This window comes from Octopus bimaculoides, chromosome 1, assembly GCF_001194135.2.
Source record: "Octopus bimaculoides isolate UCB-OBI-ISO-001 chromosome 1, ASM119413v2, whole genome shotgun sequence".
Lineage (NCBI taxonomy): Eukaryota > Metazoa > Mollusca > Cephalopoda > Octopoda > Octopodidae > Octopus > Octopus bimaculoides.
Genome location: NC_068981.1, coordinates 99600835 through 99619817, shown reverse-complemented (window position 1 = coordinate 99619817; position 18983 = coordinate 99600835). Strand labels below are relative to the sequence as shown.

At 36.6% G+C, this 18983-nt stretch overlaps 1 protein-coding gene and 1 long non-coding RNA gene across 4 annotated transcripts in view; one reads left to right on the top strand and one right to left on the bottom strand.

Moving 5' to 3' along the window:
- Window positions 1–1921, bottom strand: part of LOC128248105 (uncharacterized) — a 48932-nt gene extending 47011 nt beyond the window's left edge. The window contains exon 1 of the long non-coding RNA XR_008264372.1: window positions 1706–1921. This is a non-coding gene — a long non-coding RNA (uncharacterized LOC128248105). The remainder of the gene's footprint in view (window positions 1–1705) is intronic.
- The window catches only part of LOC106872261 (cyclic nucleotide-gated cation channel beta-3), a 527825-nt gene that overhangs the window by 492726 nt on the left and 16116 nt on the right, over window positions 1–18983 (top strand). For all 3 annotated transcript variants that reach the window (XM_052968620.1, XM_014919185.2, XM_052968625.1), the window contains 4 exons: window positions 10230–10294; window positions 14263–14385; window positions 15164–15305; window positions 17208–17367. In XM_052968620.1, the coding sequence (XP_052824580.1) occupies window positions 10230–10294; window positions 14263–14385; window positions 15164–15305; window positions 17208–17367 (490 nt within the window). The remainder of the gene's footprint in view (window positions 1–10229; window positions 10295–14262; window positions 14386–15163; window positions 15306–17207; window positions 17368–18983) is intronic.

The following is an 18983-nucleotide window of genomic DNA, read 5'->3' as shown; positions in this document are numbered from 1 at the left end:
GAGAAACTCTGCAGGGGAAAACAGTTGTTTCTCTGTGCCCAGGACAAAGACAACACTTGATGGCTCTCAACTTACTCTATTGTCCAGTGTGTACCATGAGAATGTATAGTTTATTGTTATACGCTGCAATATGAATAGGATAATGAGTAAGTAAATGAATGATATTTCATTTAGTTTCAGAATGAAATACAAATCTTCCTGTCTGGTGTCAGACCTGCAATAGGTTGGCATCTCCTTTCCAGAATTAATAATGTTTAGCAACCATTCAAAAATGTAATAAGCTCCAGCACAGTGCTAAAGGACAATGAATAGAATGGAATAAAACAATTATATTTCAAAGAATATTTTAGCTTCAGGTATGGCTGTGTGGTTAAGAAGCTTGCATTGCAACCACATGGTTTTGGGTTCAGTACCACTGTGCAGCACATTGAGTAAATGTTTTTTGCTATTGTCCTAGATCAACCAATGCTTTGTGAGTGGATTTGTTAGATGGAAACTATGTAGAAACCTCTTGTATATTTATTCTTTTACTTGTTTCAGTCATTAGACTGGCCATACTGGAGCACCGCCATCAAGAATTTTAGTCAATCAAATCAACCCCAGTACTTTTTTAGCCTGATACTTAATTTATCAGTCTCTTTTGCTATACTGCTAAGTTACAGGTGACATAAACTCACCAACACCAGTTGTCAAGTGGTGGAGGGGGACAAACACAGACAGAAAGACACACACACACACACACACATACACATACATGCACACACAATGGGCCCTTTCAGTTTCTGTCTACCAAATCCACTCAAAAGGCTTTGATTGGCCTCAGGCTTGAGTAGAAGACACTTGCACAAGATGCCATGCAGTGGGACTGAACCCAGAACCATCTGGTTGGGAAGTAAACTTCTTACTAGACTGCCATACCTGTATATGTGTGTGTGTGTGTGTGTGTGTGTGTGTGTGTGTGTGTGTGTGTGTGTGTGAATTGTTGTATTTCGGGATGGTCTTTTTTTTTTTTGGCCAAATAGACACACGCACTATATATTTGTTCTTCACTTGTTTATTACTGTTCTTGTTGTAACTCATGTCCATTGTCCAGGAATTTTTCCTCACACATCTGTGGCCTATTCAGTGACACTTTTTATCCTCATGTGTGCTCTTGCTCCACTTATTTCATTCTGCTCTTCTATGTTGTTGGCATTCAGTCGCTTACGACATCGAGGGTTTCAGTTGATCCGATCAACGGAACAGCTTGCTCATGAAATTAACATGCAAGTGGCTGAGCACTCCACACACACGTGTACTCTTAACGTAGTTCTCGGGGATATTCAGCATGACACAGTGTGACAAGGCTGACCCTTTGAATTACAGGCACAACAGAAACAGGAAGAAAGAGTGAGAGAAAGTTGTGGTGAAGGATTACAACAGGGATCGCCACCATCCCCTGCCGGAGCCTCATGGAGCTTTTGGGTGTTTTCGCTCAATAAACACTCACAATGCCCAGTCTGGGAATCGAAACCGCGATCCTATGACTGCGAATCCGTTGCCCTAACCACTGGGCCATTGCGCCTCCACACTCTTCTATGATGTATATCCTTATGTGCACATGCATTTGCATCCTTGTTTGTGTGTGTATGTGTGTGTATTTGTGTGTGTGTGTGTGTGTGTGTGTGTGTGTGTGTCATTGTTCTTAGTAGCAATATGACCTTACCTTCAGCCCCAGCCTTTCCCTCTGTTGTGGATGCTGCTGTCCTAGGACCCAAAAATTTGGTATAGTTCCTGTATCTCTCTGTGTTTATGTGTTTGTCCATGTACTGCCATTGTGGTAGTTGTTATTGCCATCATTGTCACTGCTGCTGTCATTAGTCATGTTGTCGATACTGTTGAAGCCATCTGTGAAGTTATTGTGTATGTGTTTGTGTGTGTATATGAGTTTGCTTCTTATGTTGTTTGTATCCTTTTTTTTTTTATCTCTATTTCTTATATTTATCACAGGTATGTGACAAATATATTTTTTCTTTTTTTTTATCTATCTCTATAATATGTGTATCACAGGTATGTGCATATATGTCTCTTGTATGTGGATTACCTTGTTTGTACCTGTGTTTTATTTATGATAATTTTTTTCCCTCTCTCTTCTCCTCCCTTCTGTCTTTACTCATGTGGTGTGGTATGGTGGTGGGTGTTATTTTTCCATTCATGCTTTCTACTGAGGCTCGGTCTGTCTACTGCTATGTGTGTAGCCTCTGTGGTCTGTGTAAGTGTTGTGTCAGTTCTAGGACAGCAGCAGTGACACCTTTTCCTTCCATCCTTCTCAGAGCTATAATATAAAGTACAAGTCAAGTACTTGAGTCATCTAAATATTACTGTGACACAGTGAAGCTGTGTAGTCTAGTGGTTAGGGTATTCAACTCACAGTCATAAGGTCATGAGTTTGACTCCCAGTGGCACATTGTGTCCTTGAGCAAGACACTTTATTTCACATTGCTCCAGTTGGTAAAAATGAGTAGTACCTGTATTTCAAGGGCCTGCCTTGTCACATCTTGTGTCATGCTGAATCTCTCTGAGAACTACATTAAGGGTACACATGTCTGTGGAATGCTCAGCTACTTGAATGTTAATTTCATGAGCAGGCTGTTCTGTTGATCAAATGAAGTGGAGTGCCAATTTATCCTATCCTGTGACACATACTAGATTCAAGGTCTATGTAGGTCTAAGAAATTAAAAGGAATATCCAGTTGGTTTCTTTTAGATTTGGTAAAACGCCCTTTATTTATATTTAAACAAAGAAATGGTTGTTCTAATGTTCATGCCTTTCCCTATTATAAAATAGGATTCATATCAAGCCAAAAAGTGAGCCTCAATAGTCATTTAATCAACTTGAAATAACAGCCAAATCTCCCTACCATCTTACCCTATCTTCTTAAGAATCCTGCCCTACCATCTCAGAAAAATAGTAAGGACACACTGTTAATATATTCCTTAGCAAGTTGGGCAAAATGCTTAGCAGCATTTCATCTGTCTTTGTGTTCTGAGTTCAAATTCCACCAAGGTTGACTTTGCCTTTTATACTCTCAGGATCAATAGAATAAGTACCAGTTGAGTACTGGGGTTGATGTAATCAACTTAACCCTTTCCCCGAAATTGCTGGCCTGATGCCAAAATTTGAAACCAATATGTTCCTAGGTATACAGAAAATGAGGTGGTCATGGTTGGAGTACTTTTCAGCATAAGTCTGTTTGGGTGAAGATGACTTAGAACTAACAACATCGTAAATTATAGTAAATAATTGACAAATATATAAAATCACATACACACACATGGATGGATGGATGGATGGAAGGATAGATGGATGGGTGGGTGGATGGATGGATCGATTGATTGATTGATCGAACGAACTGCTCCATTAAAATATATATACAATGTTTTTTTCAAAATATTGCATATTACCGGAACTGCCCACTCATATGTATATTTTCATCTCTAGTGACCTTTTCCTGAAAGCACGCTCCTTAAACATTAAGGAGATGAGACATTTAAGGAGATGAGACATTTTCTGAATCTCAATTACAAATTATGGATTCTTTACTAGATTCAGATTCATTTCACTATCACATAAACAACATCCTCCAAAATCATCCACCTCTAATAACAGTATGCACTGCTCTGAGAGGAGTCAAAAACTTTAAACACCTGGGCTTATAAGTAATCTCATCTGAGTAATACCTAAAAGTGAGTAAGGCACTTACAAGTAATGCTCTGAACTGCATGGTCAGTGTGTGGAATTCTAGCCTCTGCTGAAATATCAAGATCAGCTTCTATGTGGCTGGGAATGCTAGATCTTGAAGCATACCTTGCAAAAATATCTAAATACATGCTTTACTTATCATCAAATAGAATAACCTTAGCAGATAAAATAACCTTAACATCAAATAGAATAACCTTAGCAGCAAGCATCTGTATTGGGGCTTATCAGTGTTGAGTAGGAAAATAGCTGTCAGAAGAATGAAGTTGGCTGGTCACTACCAGAAACACTGGGAGCTCCCAGTCATCAAGCTGGTATTATGGGTATTGAAGGAAAAGGCCTTATCAACATACTTCGATATAAAAAAGAATGATACAGAAGCATAAATTACTGGCAAGTTAGCAAGATGTATGGAAGAAGCAACCCCTGGAGAATTTGACTGAAGGTATCCTAAAAATGATAATTATATAAATTAAAAGGGTTGTCATGGCTACAATAAATAGCTTCATATGAGTATTCTTTAAATAATACAATTGACTGCTTTTGGGTTCTTTTTTTGACCCATGAAAAGATTTGGTTTCAACACTACAAACTCAACAAAACCTTGCTAATTATACAACTCACCAATTAGAGTAATAAACTGTATTTCACCAAAGTACTAACATTGAAAGTTAATGATGATAATGGAGCATTAACTGATGGCACACTATCACTTCGCTATTTTTCCCATAGAATTCTTACACCTTATTTGAAATAATCCCCCTGACTTATTCAATTAAACAGCAAACCATATTAAAAAATATTAATAGTTATCACCAACCCAACATGGCAGTCCAAAAAATAGGACGAATGCTGCCGTTGATTAGCTCCAAGAGGCTATCGCCTCTAGCTAGCTATGTGACACACGAACCTGTGTCCATTATAACCTTCGAACAGTAGACGGTCAGTAGCGACGCCTGCTGGGTTCGGCTGCTCTATAATGATAAAGGGCAAGCACCCTGAAACTAGTCTGTAGATGCCAGACTAGCAAGGGGAAGTGGCTGACCTCCCCTGTTCGAAGGGGTTATAAAAGACACAGGTTCGTGTGTCACATAGCTACCTAGAGACGATGGCCTCTTGGAGCTAATCAATGGCAGCATTCGTCCTATTTTTGGGACTGCCATGTTGGCTTGGCGATAACTATTAATATCCAGTACCGCTGCCGTAGTCTCCTTTAGAGAGACTTAGAAATATTAATATCATATTTAAAAAAAATACCATGTACTTGATTATGAAACACATCATCATCATCATCATTATTTGACATCTGTTTTTCATGATGGCATGAGTTTGACAGGAGTTGGTAAGCCAGAAGACTGTACAGGCTTCACTGTCTATTTTGGCATGATAGTTTTTACAGCTGGATGCTTATCCTAATGTCAACCACCTTACAGAGTGGACTGAGTTCTTTTTACAAGGCACCATTGGCTCTTGCACTTAATAGTTGCCATGCTCATAACTCTATTGTTTTATGATCACAATCTCTGCTTCTTTGCTCTAAATTATGTTCACTTAACCAATTGTAGCTAAATTTATGTCATCCACACAACTATAGTGTAATGTCCATTCCAAGAACCAATATTAAACAATCTGTCTTTTTCAGAGGTGCCTCCCTAAACTCATATTCATTCAATCCATTTCCACCTGCCCACCACATATTAACTTACAATTTAAACTAATCATTAAATACATTTGTAACAGTTAACTATCCCGCAACTCTTTGGCTATCAGAGCTACTATGGTGCCATGCCTTCTGCTCTTCTTCCCTTGGTTAGCAAATAACAAAAAACAAAATCGTAAAATTAGAAAATATATTTTATTTCAGTTTAAATTCAACAGAATAGGATTCATACATATGTATGATAGCACTGTAAAATATTGATTTCAAATTTTGGCACAAAGCCAGCAATTTGGAGGAAGTGACTAGTCAATTACATCAATTCCAGTACTTGACTGGTACTTATTTATCAACCCCATAAGGATGAAAGCTAAAGTTAGCCTCAGTGGTATTTGAATTCAGAATGTAAAGACAGATGAAATGCCACTAAGCATTTTCCCAACATGCTAATGGTTCTGCCTGCTCGACACCTTACCTTATAGCACTGTAAAATATTGAGATAAAGTAGAAATATGGAACACACTAAGTATTTATTAGGGAGTTTAAGTCTGTTTTAGTTTTCAAATTAAATTGATCAGACATCTTGTTAAAGATTAATGTTAGTATACACAGCTCAGTTGCATGTCTGTTAGTTAGTTTTAAAATGATACATGTAGTTGTTGTTTAGTTTGAGAGTAGACATAATTGAACAAATCTATAACACTGTGTAACACGATTTTTATCCTTGGGTAGCAACTGGTATTTCCTATTTGCTTATCCATAGAAAGTATGAAAAATGGTGAATATTTCCTTCAAACTTTACTTTTGTTACATTTATTAAACTCTAAAGAATCCCTCTCAACACATGGCTATGATGCTCCTCAACTACTCCTGCTTTTGATCAGAGATACACTTATTGTCAGCCACTAAGAGACATGTTCATGCTCAGGAATGAGGTCAAGCAACTGACAAGCAAACCTATGGTATTGAGCAGAATATTTGCTATAACGATATTTCTGCTTCAGCAACTCCACTCTGAATCTGTCTGAAATGTAATGGAAAATAGGTCAGTTTCAAAAAATTAATGTCCAAATCACAAAAGCAAAGTTTGAAGGGAATAGTAGTCATTTCCTTTGATTTCTAGAGAGAAGGAAATAGGAAATAGCACTTATTGACCAAAGACAAAAAGAAATAAAAAAATTTGTTACACAGGTATTTTTGTCATGAACATTCCATTATTTTGGTGTTACATAGGATTATGTAAGTTAATGAGCCCTATTATTACATGTGTTAGGATATGATTTGAGAGAAATCTAACTGTTAATTTGAGAAGATAGAATGTCTCTGTAGACACTCCTTCATTTATTCAAGTTGTCTGTTGAAGTAACCGCTCACTAACCAAAGTGAGAAAAAGCAAACAGTTACTAACCTATCACCATGTTAAAGAACAACGTTAGTCTATACTGATCTAGCATCTTTTCAAAAGCAATCATTATGAATATTAGATTGTTACTTGTTTGATAAAGAACAATGTTGGTAAACATCGGTTAGTTCCTGGTGTGTTGACTTGTCAAAGAAAACTGTTTGTGTAAGGTCTTGTTACTGGTCATATATTGTGCTCTGTCATATTGTCAAGGAGAAATATTGGTGCACAGGGGTCAGTTACTGATGTCATTTTATCAAAGTGCAATATCAGTATTTATTTGTCAGTTATTGGTTTGTAATTTTCTAAACAAATCAGAAAACCAGATGGTGAATGTCTCATAAACATAAAACTGTTTGCCTTACCTAACTTTAGTAAGTGGACAGTTACTTCAACAGAAACAATTTGAACTAATGTGGGAGCATCTATGTAATCATTTGATATTCTACAATTAGCAGCTGAATCTCCCTTAAATCACACCTTCATCATCATTCAACATCCACTTTCCATGCTGGCATAGTTTGACAGGATCTGGCAAGCTGCAAGGCTTCATCAAGATTCAGTATCAGCTTTGGCATGATTTCTACAGCTGGATGCCCTTCCTAATGTTAATAAGTTTACAGAGTGTACTGGGTGCTTTTTCATGCCACCAGCACTAGTGTAGTTTCCAAGTAATTTGCAAGATAGAAGGACAGGAAGAGGAAAAGGAGAAAAGCTTCCAGTGTTAAATGGGGAGTATTTGAGAAGGGAAAGTGGCTTTATGCTGGGTGTTGTAAGATAGAGGGATAAGCACGGGCTTCTTCCTATAGAGGAGATACATGGCTACCCCTATTATATATAGATGTGGGTGGAAATAATTCCAAAATAATTATACCACACTCTGACATCTTATATAAGATGTTAGAGTAAGACCACAGACCAATAATTCACCAATATACACTAACATTGCTTTTTAATAAGTTGACATCAGTAAATGAATAGTAGCTGGATGTCAGACATGAAATTGACCTGTGTATACTAATATTTACCTTTAACAAAGTGATACAAGTATGCACTAACAGCATTTTGTAATAAAATAGCAAACCAGTAACTCACCTCTACATACTAACATTTTTCATTGATGAGTTGACAACCGTCAATTAGTCAATATGCACTACTGTTGCTTTTCCATCAAGATGACAGAACAGTAACTGAGTAGTATGCACTGACATTGCTCTCTGATAACACATTACCAGTAACTGAGCAGTATACACTATTGTATATTCCTAGAGAGGATGAGAAATGAGTAACTGAATATTACACTAACAAGTACATTTCTCCATGAACCTTCAATGCAGACAGTTAATCAACAAGAATAGTGGTTCTCAACCCTTGGAGGTCCATGGAAGATTTTGTTGTTAAAATTTATGCACTATAAATTGGTTATACTTCTACAATACACAAAATTTTTTTTTAATTCTTTTTTTAATCAGTTCTTAATAATATTTAATTATAAAAATATAATATGACTTTTTAAACAAAAAAAAAACGGCTAGGAGGGTACATCTGAGTAAAATAGGAATCAAAGGAGTCCAAGGGTAAAAAAAAAATGGTTGGGAAACACAGAACTAGAACTAGCAAGCAAAATCACACTAAAAGTAGAACATGCTGTGTGCTGTTTTCAGAGGTATTCAGTGTCAGGAAAAAAAAGACAAGTGGTGGCAGCTTGATAATATTCAATCAAAACTGACTTAAAGCATAACAACAAAGATTAAAGCTCAGAATAAATGTTTCAATGATGAATTTTCATGTCAATAAAGTTGGAAATAAATATTTGTGTGTGTGCATGCATAGTGGAACCCTCCAATAAAAACAGCAACTCCGTACAAACATAACAGACCTGATATTGTTTTGTGGGATAAGGAACAAAAGTCATGCACTGTTGTAGAGGTCAGTTGCCCAGTAGATGTGAATATACAGTCAAAAGTCCAAGAAAAACAGAATATTTATGGCGAATTAATGCAAAACTTTCAGCTCTTGTACCCTGACTATAAATTCTCATTTGCACCTATCATCATATGTGCACTTGGCTGCATACCAACAAATATACACAAAAACTCAGAAATACTAGGGTTTCTTTTTCTTTTTAAAAAAAGGACAAAAGAAACTGACACGGATTCTCCAAATCCAATCTATTACTGGCAGAGTGAAGGTTTGTAAGATATTCCAAAGATTCTCCATCTGAGATTAGTTAGGTAAATAGATGCACACACATCTGCGAGCTGGCAGAGACATTAGCACACCAGGCGAAATGCTTAGCGGTATTTCGTCTGCCGCCACATTCTGAGTTCAAATTCCGCCGGGGTCAACTTTGCCTTTCATCCTTTCGGAGTTGATAAATTAAGTACCAGTTGCGCACTGGGGCCGATATAATCGACTTAATCCGTTTGTCTGTCCTTGTTTGTACCCTCTATGTTTAGCCCCTTGTGGGCAATAAAGAAATAAGATGCACACACATGGGTGTATGCACTGAGAGCTCGAACAAACACACCAACTCACCCCCTCAACCACATATTTACAAATACCAGAAAGTCTCTTAACTTCAAAGGTGTTATTGCTTTGTTAGCAACCAGCTTGAACTCTCTTGAAAAGAACTGCAATAAAGCTCAAAGAAAAACATACATACATACATACATACATACACACACACACAGAGAAATCCATACATACATACATAAATGCATGTGTGCAGGCATACATATGTAATCATGTACGTGTATTCACATGTAATATGCACATATCGGGTGGTTCCTCTAGTAACGTGTACCTGCAGTTAAGAGACATGTGTTTATCATTACCTTCACCTTCATCATTATTGTTATTATCCATTCTATTCCCATTGTATCAGTCACTAGTGAGTCTCAAAATCTGTAACTCTCAACACTATGACACCCTCTCATCCATTAGTTGCTATCCATTTCCTGTGAGGTCAACTCTGCCACAGAATTGTGATAGCATACGATATTCCATCTGTTCGAACTCCACTTCATAATCATGATCATGATGATGATCATCATCATCATAATAACATGAACGCTAACAATTACATATCAAATCCCAAACTTAAATATTGGCTTTAAATGTAAAGGGAAACAACTCTTAGCTATGTGTTACCTAAAATAGCCTTAATGTTTAAAAAAACGTTAATATACATATATGCTTTTATTTAGAAAGAGAGAAGGAAATAGACAGTGCCTGACAAACATACACACACACACACTTGTGTGTGTGTGTGTGCGTGTGTGTATATATATATATATATATATGCATATGCTTGTGTGTGTATGTGTATATATATTTGCATATTTATGCATATGTAACAGATGTGATAATGAAACAATGTTGTTTCTAACCTTCATAATGTCTGATTAAATTTCTATTGATTTCTTCAGATTCTAACATTTTGGGAATTCTACGAGCGTTGTGATCAAGCAGCTCGGTCAGCACATGCTGTGAGGTAAGTTCTCCTATCCCAAATGTGTGTGTGTGTGTGTGTGTACTTCTCAACCATGTAGTCTTGAGTTCAGTCCCACTGCATGACATCTTCAGCAAGTGTCAAGGATCTTCTACAACGCTGGGCAAACCAAAGCCATGTCAGTACATTTGGTAGATAAGAAACTGAAAGAAGTCTGTTGTGTATATTAAATTAAATGATGATGATATATATATATATATATATATATATATATATATAAAAGAAGTTTGAAAATGCCAATACATAAAAAATGAATTTTAATTAAAAAATTTTGTCAGAGATATTTTTAACATGTTTCGGTTCTTGTAAAAACGAACCTTATCAAAAATACATATTTAAAAAAATGAAATTAAATGAAGAATTCATAATTGTTCCTTACTGGTGTCAATAGTCCACGTTGGGGCATTTTTGGGGGGTTGTAATAGTAGTAGTGACCGTGTTGGTAATGGTAAATGGCAGTGGCCTCTGTCCGTGTCAATAGCAGTAGTTGATTGGTTGTAGTGGTGATATATATATACACACACACACACACATACATGTGTGTGTATAATGCATATGCTTGAGTATACCCTTGTCTAGAAATCTTGTAATGATTGTAAATGAGTATCATTGTCATACATGTGAAATAATTCATTTCTAGTCTTCTGTAAAAACGCCTGGCCTTGGGAAATTTTACCTTGCTTGGGAACAGGTAAGGGTTGGTGAGAAGAAAAATGGACCTTAAATGAGGATGATGATGATGACAGTAATGTAGTACATATATGCACTAACCAACACAGTAGCTAACTGAAACCTGTAGCTAGATGATGAAGTACACTGCCATCACTAATACTTCAAGCATTTTTGTTTAAGTTATTTTCATTCATTTTGTGAAAGTCTAGCAAATCGAACTAGTTGAAGAATAGACACCACTGTTGCAGTCACAAATACCTAGAAATTGAACTTGAATCACTGTACATAAACAATCAGACAACATGAATGCAATTTGCTCAAATATTTGTGATGTCATCGGAACACTAACCATCTAGACTTCTGGTGCTTTTTCTGACAAGAGCATATTATATATTTAGGGTATTTTAGCCACGAACCTACAGAAGCAAAGAGTAAACAAACAGACCAAACTAGAGCAAGAGTCCATGAGACAGTAGCAGCACACGCCTGACCATAGCACCAATGGAAAACAACTATTTCATTGTGGCAGGACACAACCTAACCAGCTAACTCCAAGAAACACATTATGGTGACTACTGTTAAACCTGATCCATCATCTCATATTAAATTCAGACTATCTTACTTGCTGTAAACATATTTTGTCATTTATAGCAGCAACAACATTTAGTTGTTAACAGGAAGGAAAAATATTTTTGCATTTAAAATCTCAACAGAATGTGCGTTCATTCAATTGTCATCAGCTTGGTATCAAACTGTTACCCTGTTGACCCACGCACAGAAACTTCTTATCATTACATTGGTAATTGTGAAGAAAAGACAGTATGCAACCTAAACTTCAAATGGGTCAAAGATCTGAATATCTACTAGTAGTCCACCTTAAATATATATAAGTTTATATATGTATGTACACTAGGCATGGCTGTATGATTAAGAAGTTTGCTTCCCAACCACATGGCTTCAGGTTCTGTCCTACTGCATGGCATCTTGGCCTCTATAGCTCCAGGCTGACCAAAGCATTTTGAAGAGATTTGGTAGAGAGGAAACAGAAAGAAGCCTATCATTTGTGTGTGTGTGCATGCATACATGTGTGAGAGAAAGAGAAAGAAAGAGCAAGTGTATGAGTATTTCCTTATCCTAGCTTTGCATTATATTTGTAAATGAGTATCTCTGTCATACAAGCAGTGTTCATTGTTTCCAATCTTCTTTGTAAATGGGTCTGGCTATGGGAAAATATTAACTTAGAGAAACAGGTGAGAGAAAACATCTGCCTCAACAAATTCCATTCATCTCATGCAGTCATGCAAATGAGAATGTTAAAATGATGGTGAAACAAAATAGAGAAATAGAACTCAATACATAAGAGTATATATATATATTTATATATATAGGCAAATCGAAAATAAAGACAAAAGCAACAAAAGTTGAATGTATTAATTTAACACTGAGTTTAAGATGGAAAAATGTTGGAATGTGTGACATCTTGAGCATGGCTCTTCATCAGAAAAAGACAAGATGATAGGTCTGGAGAGAAGGAAAAGAATAGTCCAAGAAAAGCACTTGTGTGGCTACATGGCTGAATTGACCTGAAGTGTTTATATATTCTTTTATTCTTTTACTTGTTTCAGTCATTTGACTGTGGCCATGTTGGAGCAGCACCTTGAAGGATTTTTGTTGAACATTTCAACCCTAGGACTTATTATTCTTAAGCCTAGTACTTATCAGTCTCTTTTGCCAAACCACTAAATAACGGGATGTAAACACACCAACACCGGTTGTCAAGTGGTGATGGGGCAACAAACACAGACACAAAGACACACACACACAAATATATACATATGACAGGTTTCTTTCAGTTTCTGTCTACCAAATTCACCCACAATGCTTTGGTTGGCCTGAAGCTATAGTAGAAGACAGGTGCCACACAGTGGGACTGAACCCAGAACCATGTGGTTGAGAAGCAAGCTTCTTACCACACAGCCACGCCTGCACCTATATATTTACATATATAAATCAGCTGTAATATTACATCAAGTTTGATATTTACTGTGCATGAAACTATTGACTCTTGGGTCAGTTGTGTAAGTTTACAGCCAATTTAAATATGCATACATAATATATTCATTATGTGTACATGTGCATACATGTATGTATATATTTATATAGAGGAATAGACACAACACACAAAGTATCACTCTCTTTAACTTCCCATCAATAGTAAACCTATGGTAGTTTTTGGAACAAAATAACTGTATCAACTTCTTATCATCATCATCACCACCACCTTACCATCACCATCATTGTTTTCATCTGCAATTCATTATCTCTCTCATGAGTATTGAACACATATCACATCATGAGTAAATGCTTGACTTACAAAAGCAGTTAGACACTAGAGGTATTAGTGTATATGTGTAAGTATATGCATGCAGGTGTAAATGGTTGATAGTTGTAATAGAGACATTAGTCTCTCTCTATCACCTTTCAACATAATTATATATGAAGAAACAGTAGAACAATTAACAACATAATAAAAATAAGTTTTATTTTTGATGATGCTTGGTTTTATAAATCCTGTGTCACTCAGCTTAGCAGCCGCTGATTAATTTGTAATCGGTATTGGAAGATTAAGAGCTTCCTTGATGCATGCCAGAGGAGCAAATAGCTATCATATCGATAGCATCGTGGTGAAGAGTGCTTCGTTGAGGAGCGAGGTGTTGTCACGTCGAAGGTCTCTCGCTCAACTGACTTAAAAAGTGAAACAAACTCTTTAAGTACTAGATTTACTATGCATGCGCACTCGAGGGGCTTCCGGTGGTGAAGTCCCTTGCGCATGCACAGATAGTACTTCCTCAATGGCAGCTATAATTTCACACCACTACACAGGCCTATGTGTGCTGGAGAGTAGACAATATTTGTAGAAACCTGGAATACAAACTAGTGTCACACGGCTGCAATCCAATGATTGAAACTAGTAAAAGTGTAAACATCAAAATTTTTCGAAAAGCATCCCACTCATGTTAACATAAAAATATCAATAATTTCCAGACTTTTAACTTGTGACATAATCGATTATATGAGATGTTAGTGTGGCAGTCATGGAATGTTGTATACAATTTGCTGTCAAGTTTGTTTTTACTTATCCTTATCTATACTAGTCAATGTGTTTGGAAAAAAAAAGTGTTAAAGACATTATAGAGAAAAAAATTGTTGATCAAACTCTTTTTTTTTTTTCTTTCTGTTACATATGAAGAAAACTGTTTTCAATTTTCTGTTTTCAGAATTATCAAAACGATGACTTACATGTTATTCCTTATTCACATTGAAACTTGTGGTTACTATGCAGTGTCTGATTATGAAGGAATTGGTAGCAACCAATGGGTTTACAATGGCACTGGAAATGCGTGAGTTGATAAAACCTTTTCTTCTTTCTCAGATATGTCTACTATTATTTTGTTATACTTTTTATTATCTATTATTGAAGTTGCCACAAAGCTAGTGAAATGGTGGTAGAGTAGATTAGACAAATACCTTTGCTTATTTAGTAGTCGTCTTCTCTATTTTAAGAGTTCAGACTGTACTAACTGTTGGCATATTTAATTTTAGTTTCCTTTATATTGAGAGTTCAAATCTTACTGACAACTGGCTTGCTTTTCACCATTTTTGGTGAGCAAAATACATGCCAATCATATCCTGGAGATTATGTCAATTAAATATTTTCCTCTCCTACAAACGTGTGGCTCTGTATCACCATAAGAAAATATTATTAATATTACCTGGATCTTTGGATTTATTTCTGCATTGTTCCTTGCAATAATATACAGTAATCCTCTCTAGGCTTTTTTTTGTTTGGTCGTTCATTAGAGATTTTCTTGCCTCTGGTTAGGTTTCATAATTCATATAACAAATTGAAAATGCAAGTGTGTTGATAGAAAATCTCTATCATCACTGGGGTGACTCTAGAATAGACTTGGTTCATGATAGTGTTTGAAGCGATGATCTGTTGATATCTTTATTGCACTACTTTATACAAGAGTCATTTTTTTACTTCCAGTAATGTATATGTTTATGTATGTGTGTGTGTATACACACATATAGAAATAGATATTTATATGTGTGTGTGTTGGTATGTATTCCATTAAATTACTACTACTTTACTGAATTCCATTTTGTCTTTTCCAGCTACATTAGGTGTTTCTATTTGGCTACCAAAACAGCGACTTCTATTGGTAACAACCCAAAACCCACCAATGAGCTAGAATTTGTATTCATGACATTCTATTGGCTGTCAGGGGTTTTTGTTTTTGCTCTTCTTGTTGGTCAGGTAAATGTTTTTCTTGTTTCTCTTTTCCCTTCTTCAAGGAATTTTATATGTATCTGAACTCTGATATTCTTAACTAGCTGAACATAAACAACTAAAAACTGCATCCAAGTAACTTGTTAGTGGTTTGCATTGGTAAAAGTTGCACAATGAAGTTTATATGCCATGGAGGGAAGCAGATTATGACATTGCAGGTGTGTGTTTTCTCCAGGAAGTATATTGTTTACTTAAAATATTAAATTCCCTCCTGTAGGCCTCGAGAAGATAACAGGAACCCACTCCAGTATTTCTTTCCCAAAAAGTGCTTTTTATAGAGTCACCAAAAACTATCTGCAACTCAATTTTGAAATCAAAAACTAATAAGGTATTTTTCAGAGCAACTAAACCAGCTATTACAAAGATAGATTTCTACTCTTCCAAATTCTTCCTCATCACCCCCATATCAGAAATTGTTTAAATTTAACATCAGCCATATTAACCTCATTTCTTGTTTGAATTAAGGTGGGCTCATAAATGCTGCTTGAATCTTCCTTATAGTTTATTGATCGGTTTAATCTCCTTGCTGTCTATATTGACTGGTATCAGTCATATTTTATGATTAAACTCTTAAGATAGTGTATCCCATAATAGATATTTAAAGACAACAATTAGAATATCAATCATGCAGTGGAATTTAGCTTAAATCAGTCACATTTTATGTATCTCTAATCTGTAATAAGCTTACCAGACATCTTTGTCTATTTGCACTCAATTCACTGTGCATTGTGCATCATACATCATCATCATCATCATCGTTTAACGTCTGCCTTCCATGCTAGCATGGGTTGGACGATTAGACTGAGGACTGGCGAACCAAAAGGCTGCACCAGGCTCCAATCTGATCTGGCAGAGTTTCTACAGCTGGATGCCCTTCCTAACGCCAACCACTCTGAGTGTGTAGTGGGTGCTTTTACGTGCCACCAGCACAAGGGCCAGTCAGGCGGTACTGGAAATGGCCACGCTCAAAATGATGTTTTTTACATGCAACCTGCACAGGATCCAGTCCAGTGGCACTGACAATGACCTCGCTCAAATGTTTTTTCACATGCCGCCAGCACAAGTGCCAGTAAGGCAACGCTGGTAATGATCACACTCAAATGGTGTTATTTACGTGCCACTGGCACGGAAGCCAAACAGCTGCTCTGGCAATGATCACACTCGGACGGTGCTCTTAGCGCTCCACTGGCACAGGTGCCAGTCATCGGATTTGGTTCAATCATGATATCGAGTTCACTTGCCCCAACAGGTCTTCGCAAGCCGAGTTTAGTGTTCAATGAAGGAGAGGTTGGCATGGGTGCCAGTCATCGAATTTGAATCGATTTCATTTGCCTCAACAGGTCTTCGCAAACAGAGTTTAGTGTCCAATGAAGGAAAGGTATGCATAAATGAACTGGCTACACCCATAGCAGAGGCCTTGAATTATGGTCTCACTTGGCTTGCCGGGTATTCTCACGCACTGCATATTTCCAAAGGTCCCAGTCACAAGTCATTGCCTCGGTGAGGCCTAATGTTCGAAGGTCATGCTTCACCACCTCATCCCAGGTCTTCCTGGGTCTACCTCCTTCACAGGTTCCCTCAACCACTAGGGTGTGCACTTTTTCACACAATGTATGTATGTGCACACGCGCATACATATACCCAGTCAGTTATATATACCAATGCACTGATTATCTTATCTTTGCAGTAAAAACATTAATTAATTTGAGAATGTTAACAAATAATGAATTGCTTTAATAATTACAGAAATTATAGCTGATATGATTTATTCTTTTTTTAGTTTGTTTCAGGTTTTAATGTTTTTCTTCTGAAAAAATCTGATATTTGAGTTATTTTTCCATCATTAGTTTCCAATTTCTTCATCAACAGATCCGTGATATTGTACATGCTGCAGGACAAGTAGAGGCAAGTTACAGAAAACAGATGGACATTACATCGTGGTACATGCAATCCATAAATTTACCAAAAGAAATGCAGGGAAGAGTCCGGAATTGGTTTAATTACAATTGGGAACAACAAAAAACTTTAGGTATATCCTTCACAGTTCACTATTTTACAGTTTCTCAGGATAGTTTGCATTGTATGATCATGTGATGTGTTGTGCATTAGAAGACACGTCATGTTAAGTAAAATTGTGGTTGTGGCCAGTCCTGGTGACACATAAAAGGCACTCATGCTGGTGACATATAAAATACACCCAGTACACTCTGAGAAGTGGTTGGCATTAGGAAGGGCATTCAGCCATTGAAACCAAGCCAAAACAGACTGGAATCTGGTGCAACTCTCTCAATTACCAGCTCCGGTCAAACTGTCTAATCCATGCCAGCATGGAAAATGAAAGTTCAACGATGATGATGATGATTCAGTGTTTATATTTATAGATTTTGGGAGTTAATTGGTTTTGCAGTTATATTTAAATTCTTGCAGCTAACCAACTCAACTGTAATAACATATGTGGATGGTATGGAACCTGTTTGTCAGCCCATTAGAACTAAAGCATTTAGAAATCTGTATGAGTATTAGAAAACAATGTATGATCATTGTACTGGACCTCTATGTAAATAAACAACAATGATAATTTACTGGGGTCAGATAGAAAATGTGTCTAGTTCTTAGCTAAAGACTTATAAATCAATGTTGCATTGATGCCATTATATGCTATATAAAATTTTATTAGAACATTTAAATACAAAGAAACATGAAATAAGAAAGAGAAGAAAGGAAAAGAAAGAAAAGGGAAAAAGTTGGGGGTGAGTAAAGCAGCAGGAGAGGGAATGGGCAATGAGCCACATACCACAGAACAAACGGTAATGACTGTGGTGGCATTGCCACAAAGAATGGCCTGTGACATTCACTGCAGCAGCCACTTCACTTCACAGGGCTTATTCCTCCAATGGGCTGCCATTATCCCTATTTTGCAGATGAAATCAGTAGTACAGGGTTATAGAACACCAGATATCTCAACAGTGACCAGCACAAATTGATATTGTATCTGAAATAAAAAATTCGACACTTGCTACTCTATTTAACCTGTAAGCAGATAAGTGGTGACCAAGATGTTGCAAGAGAGATTGTAGTAATGTGGTACTAATTATTGGGAGGAGGAGATGGAGGGATACTTGCAGGAAAAGTGAGAACGATTGTGGTGTAGTGTTAGTACTTACTATGGTGTTGTCTTATAGTAGTGTTGTGGTACTTATAGTGGTGCAATTGTACCCTTGGTAACGAAATGAGACTTATCGTAACCTCATGTTATGTGGTGTAGTGTGATAAAGTCTGAAATGATAATGGAGAGGTTATAGTGATTTCATAGTAACTGTAATGATATACTGGTTGTTTCTGTGGCATGAGAGTATACTGGTGTGGTTTATATAGGAACCAAATAATGAGAATAGAATGAAATTACTCTATACAAAATACAGTAGTCTACTGTTTAGCTCTGTTTGCATGGAAGAGATGAATTGCCATTGAAATAAGTCACAAGTCTATCATAGGTAATATTGGGATTCAAATTTTGGCACAAGCCCAGAACATTTTGGAGGAGGGGATAAGTTGATTACAGTATTCAGCTGGTACTTATTTTATTGACCCCGAAAGGATGAAAGGCAAAGTTGACCTCAGCAGAATTTGGACTCAGAATGTAAA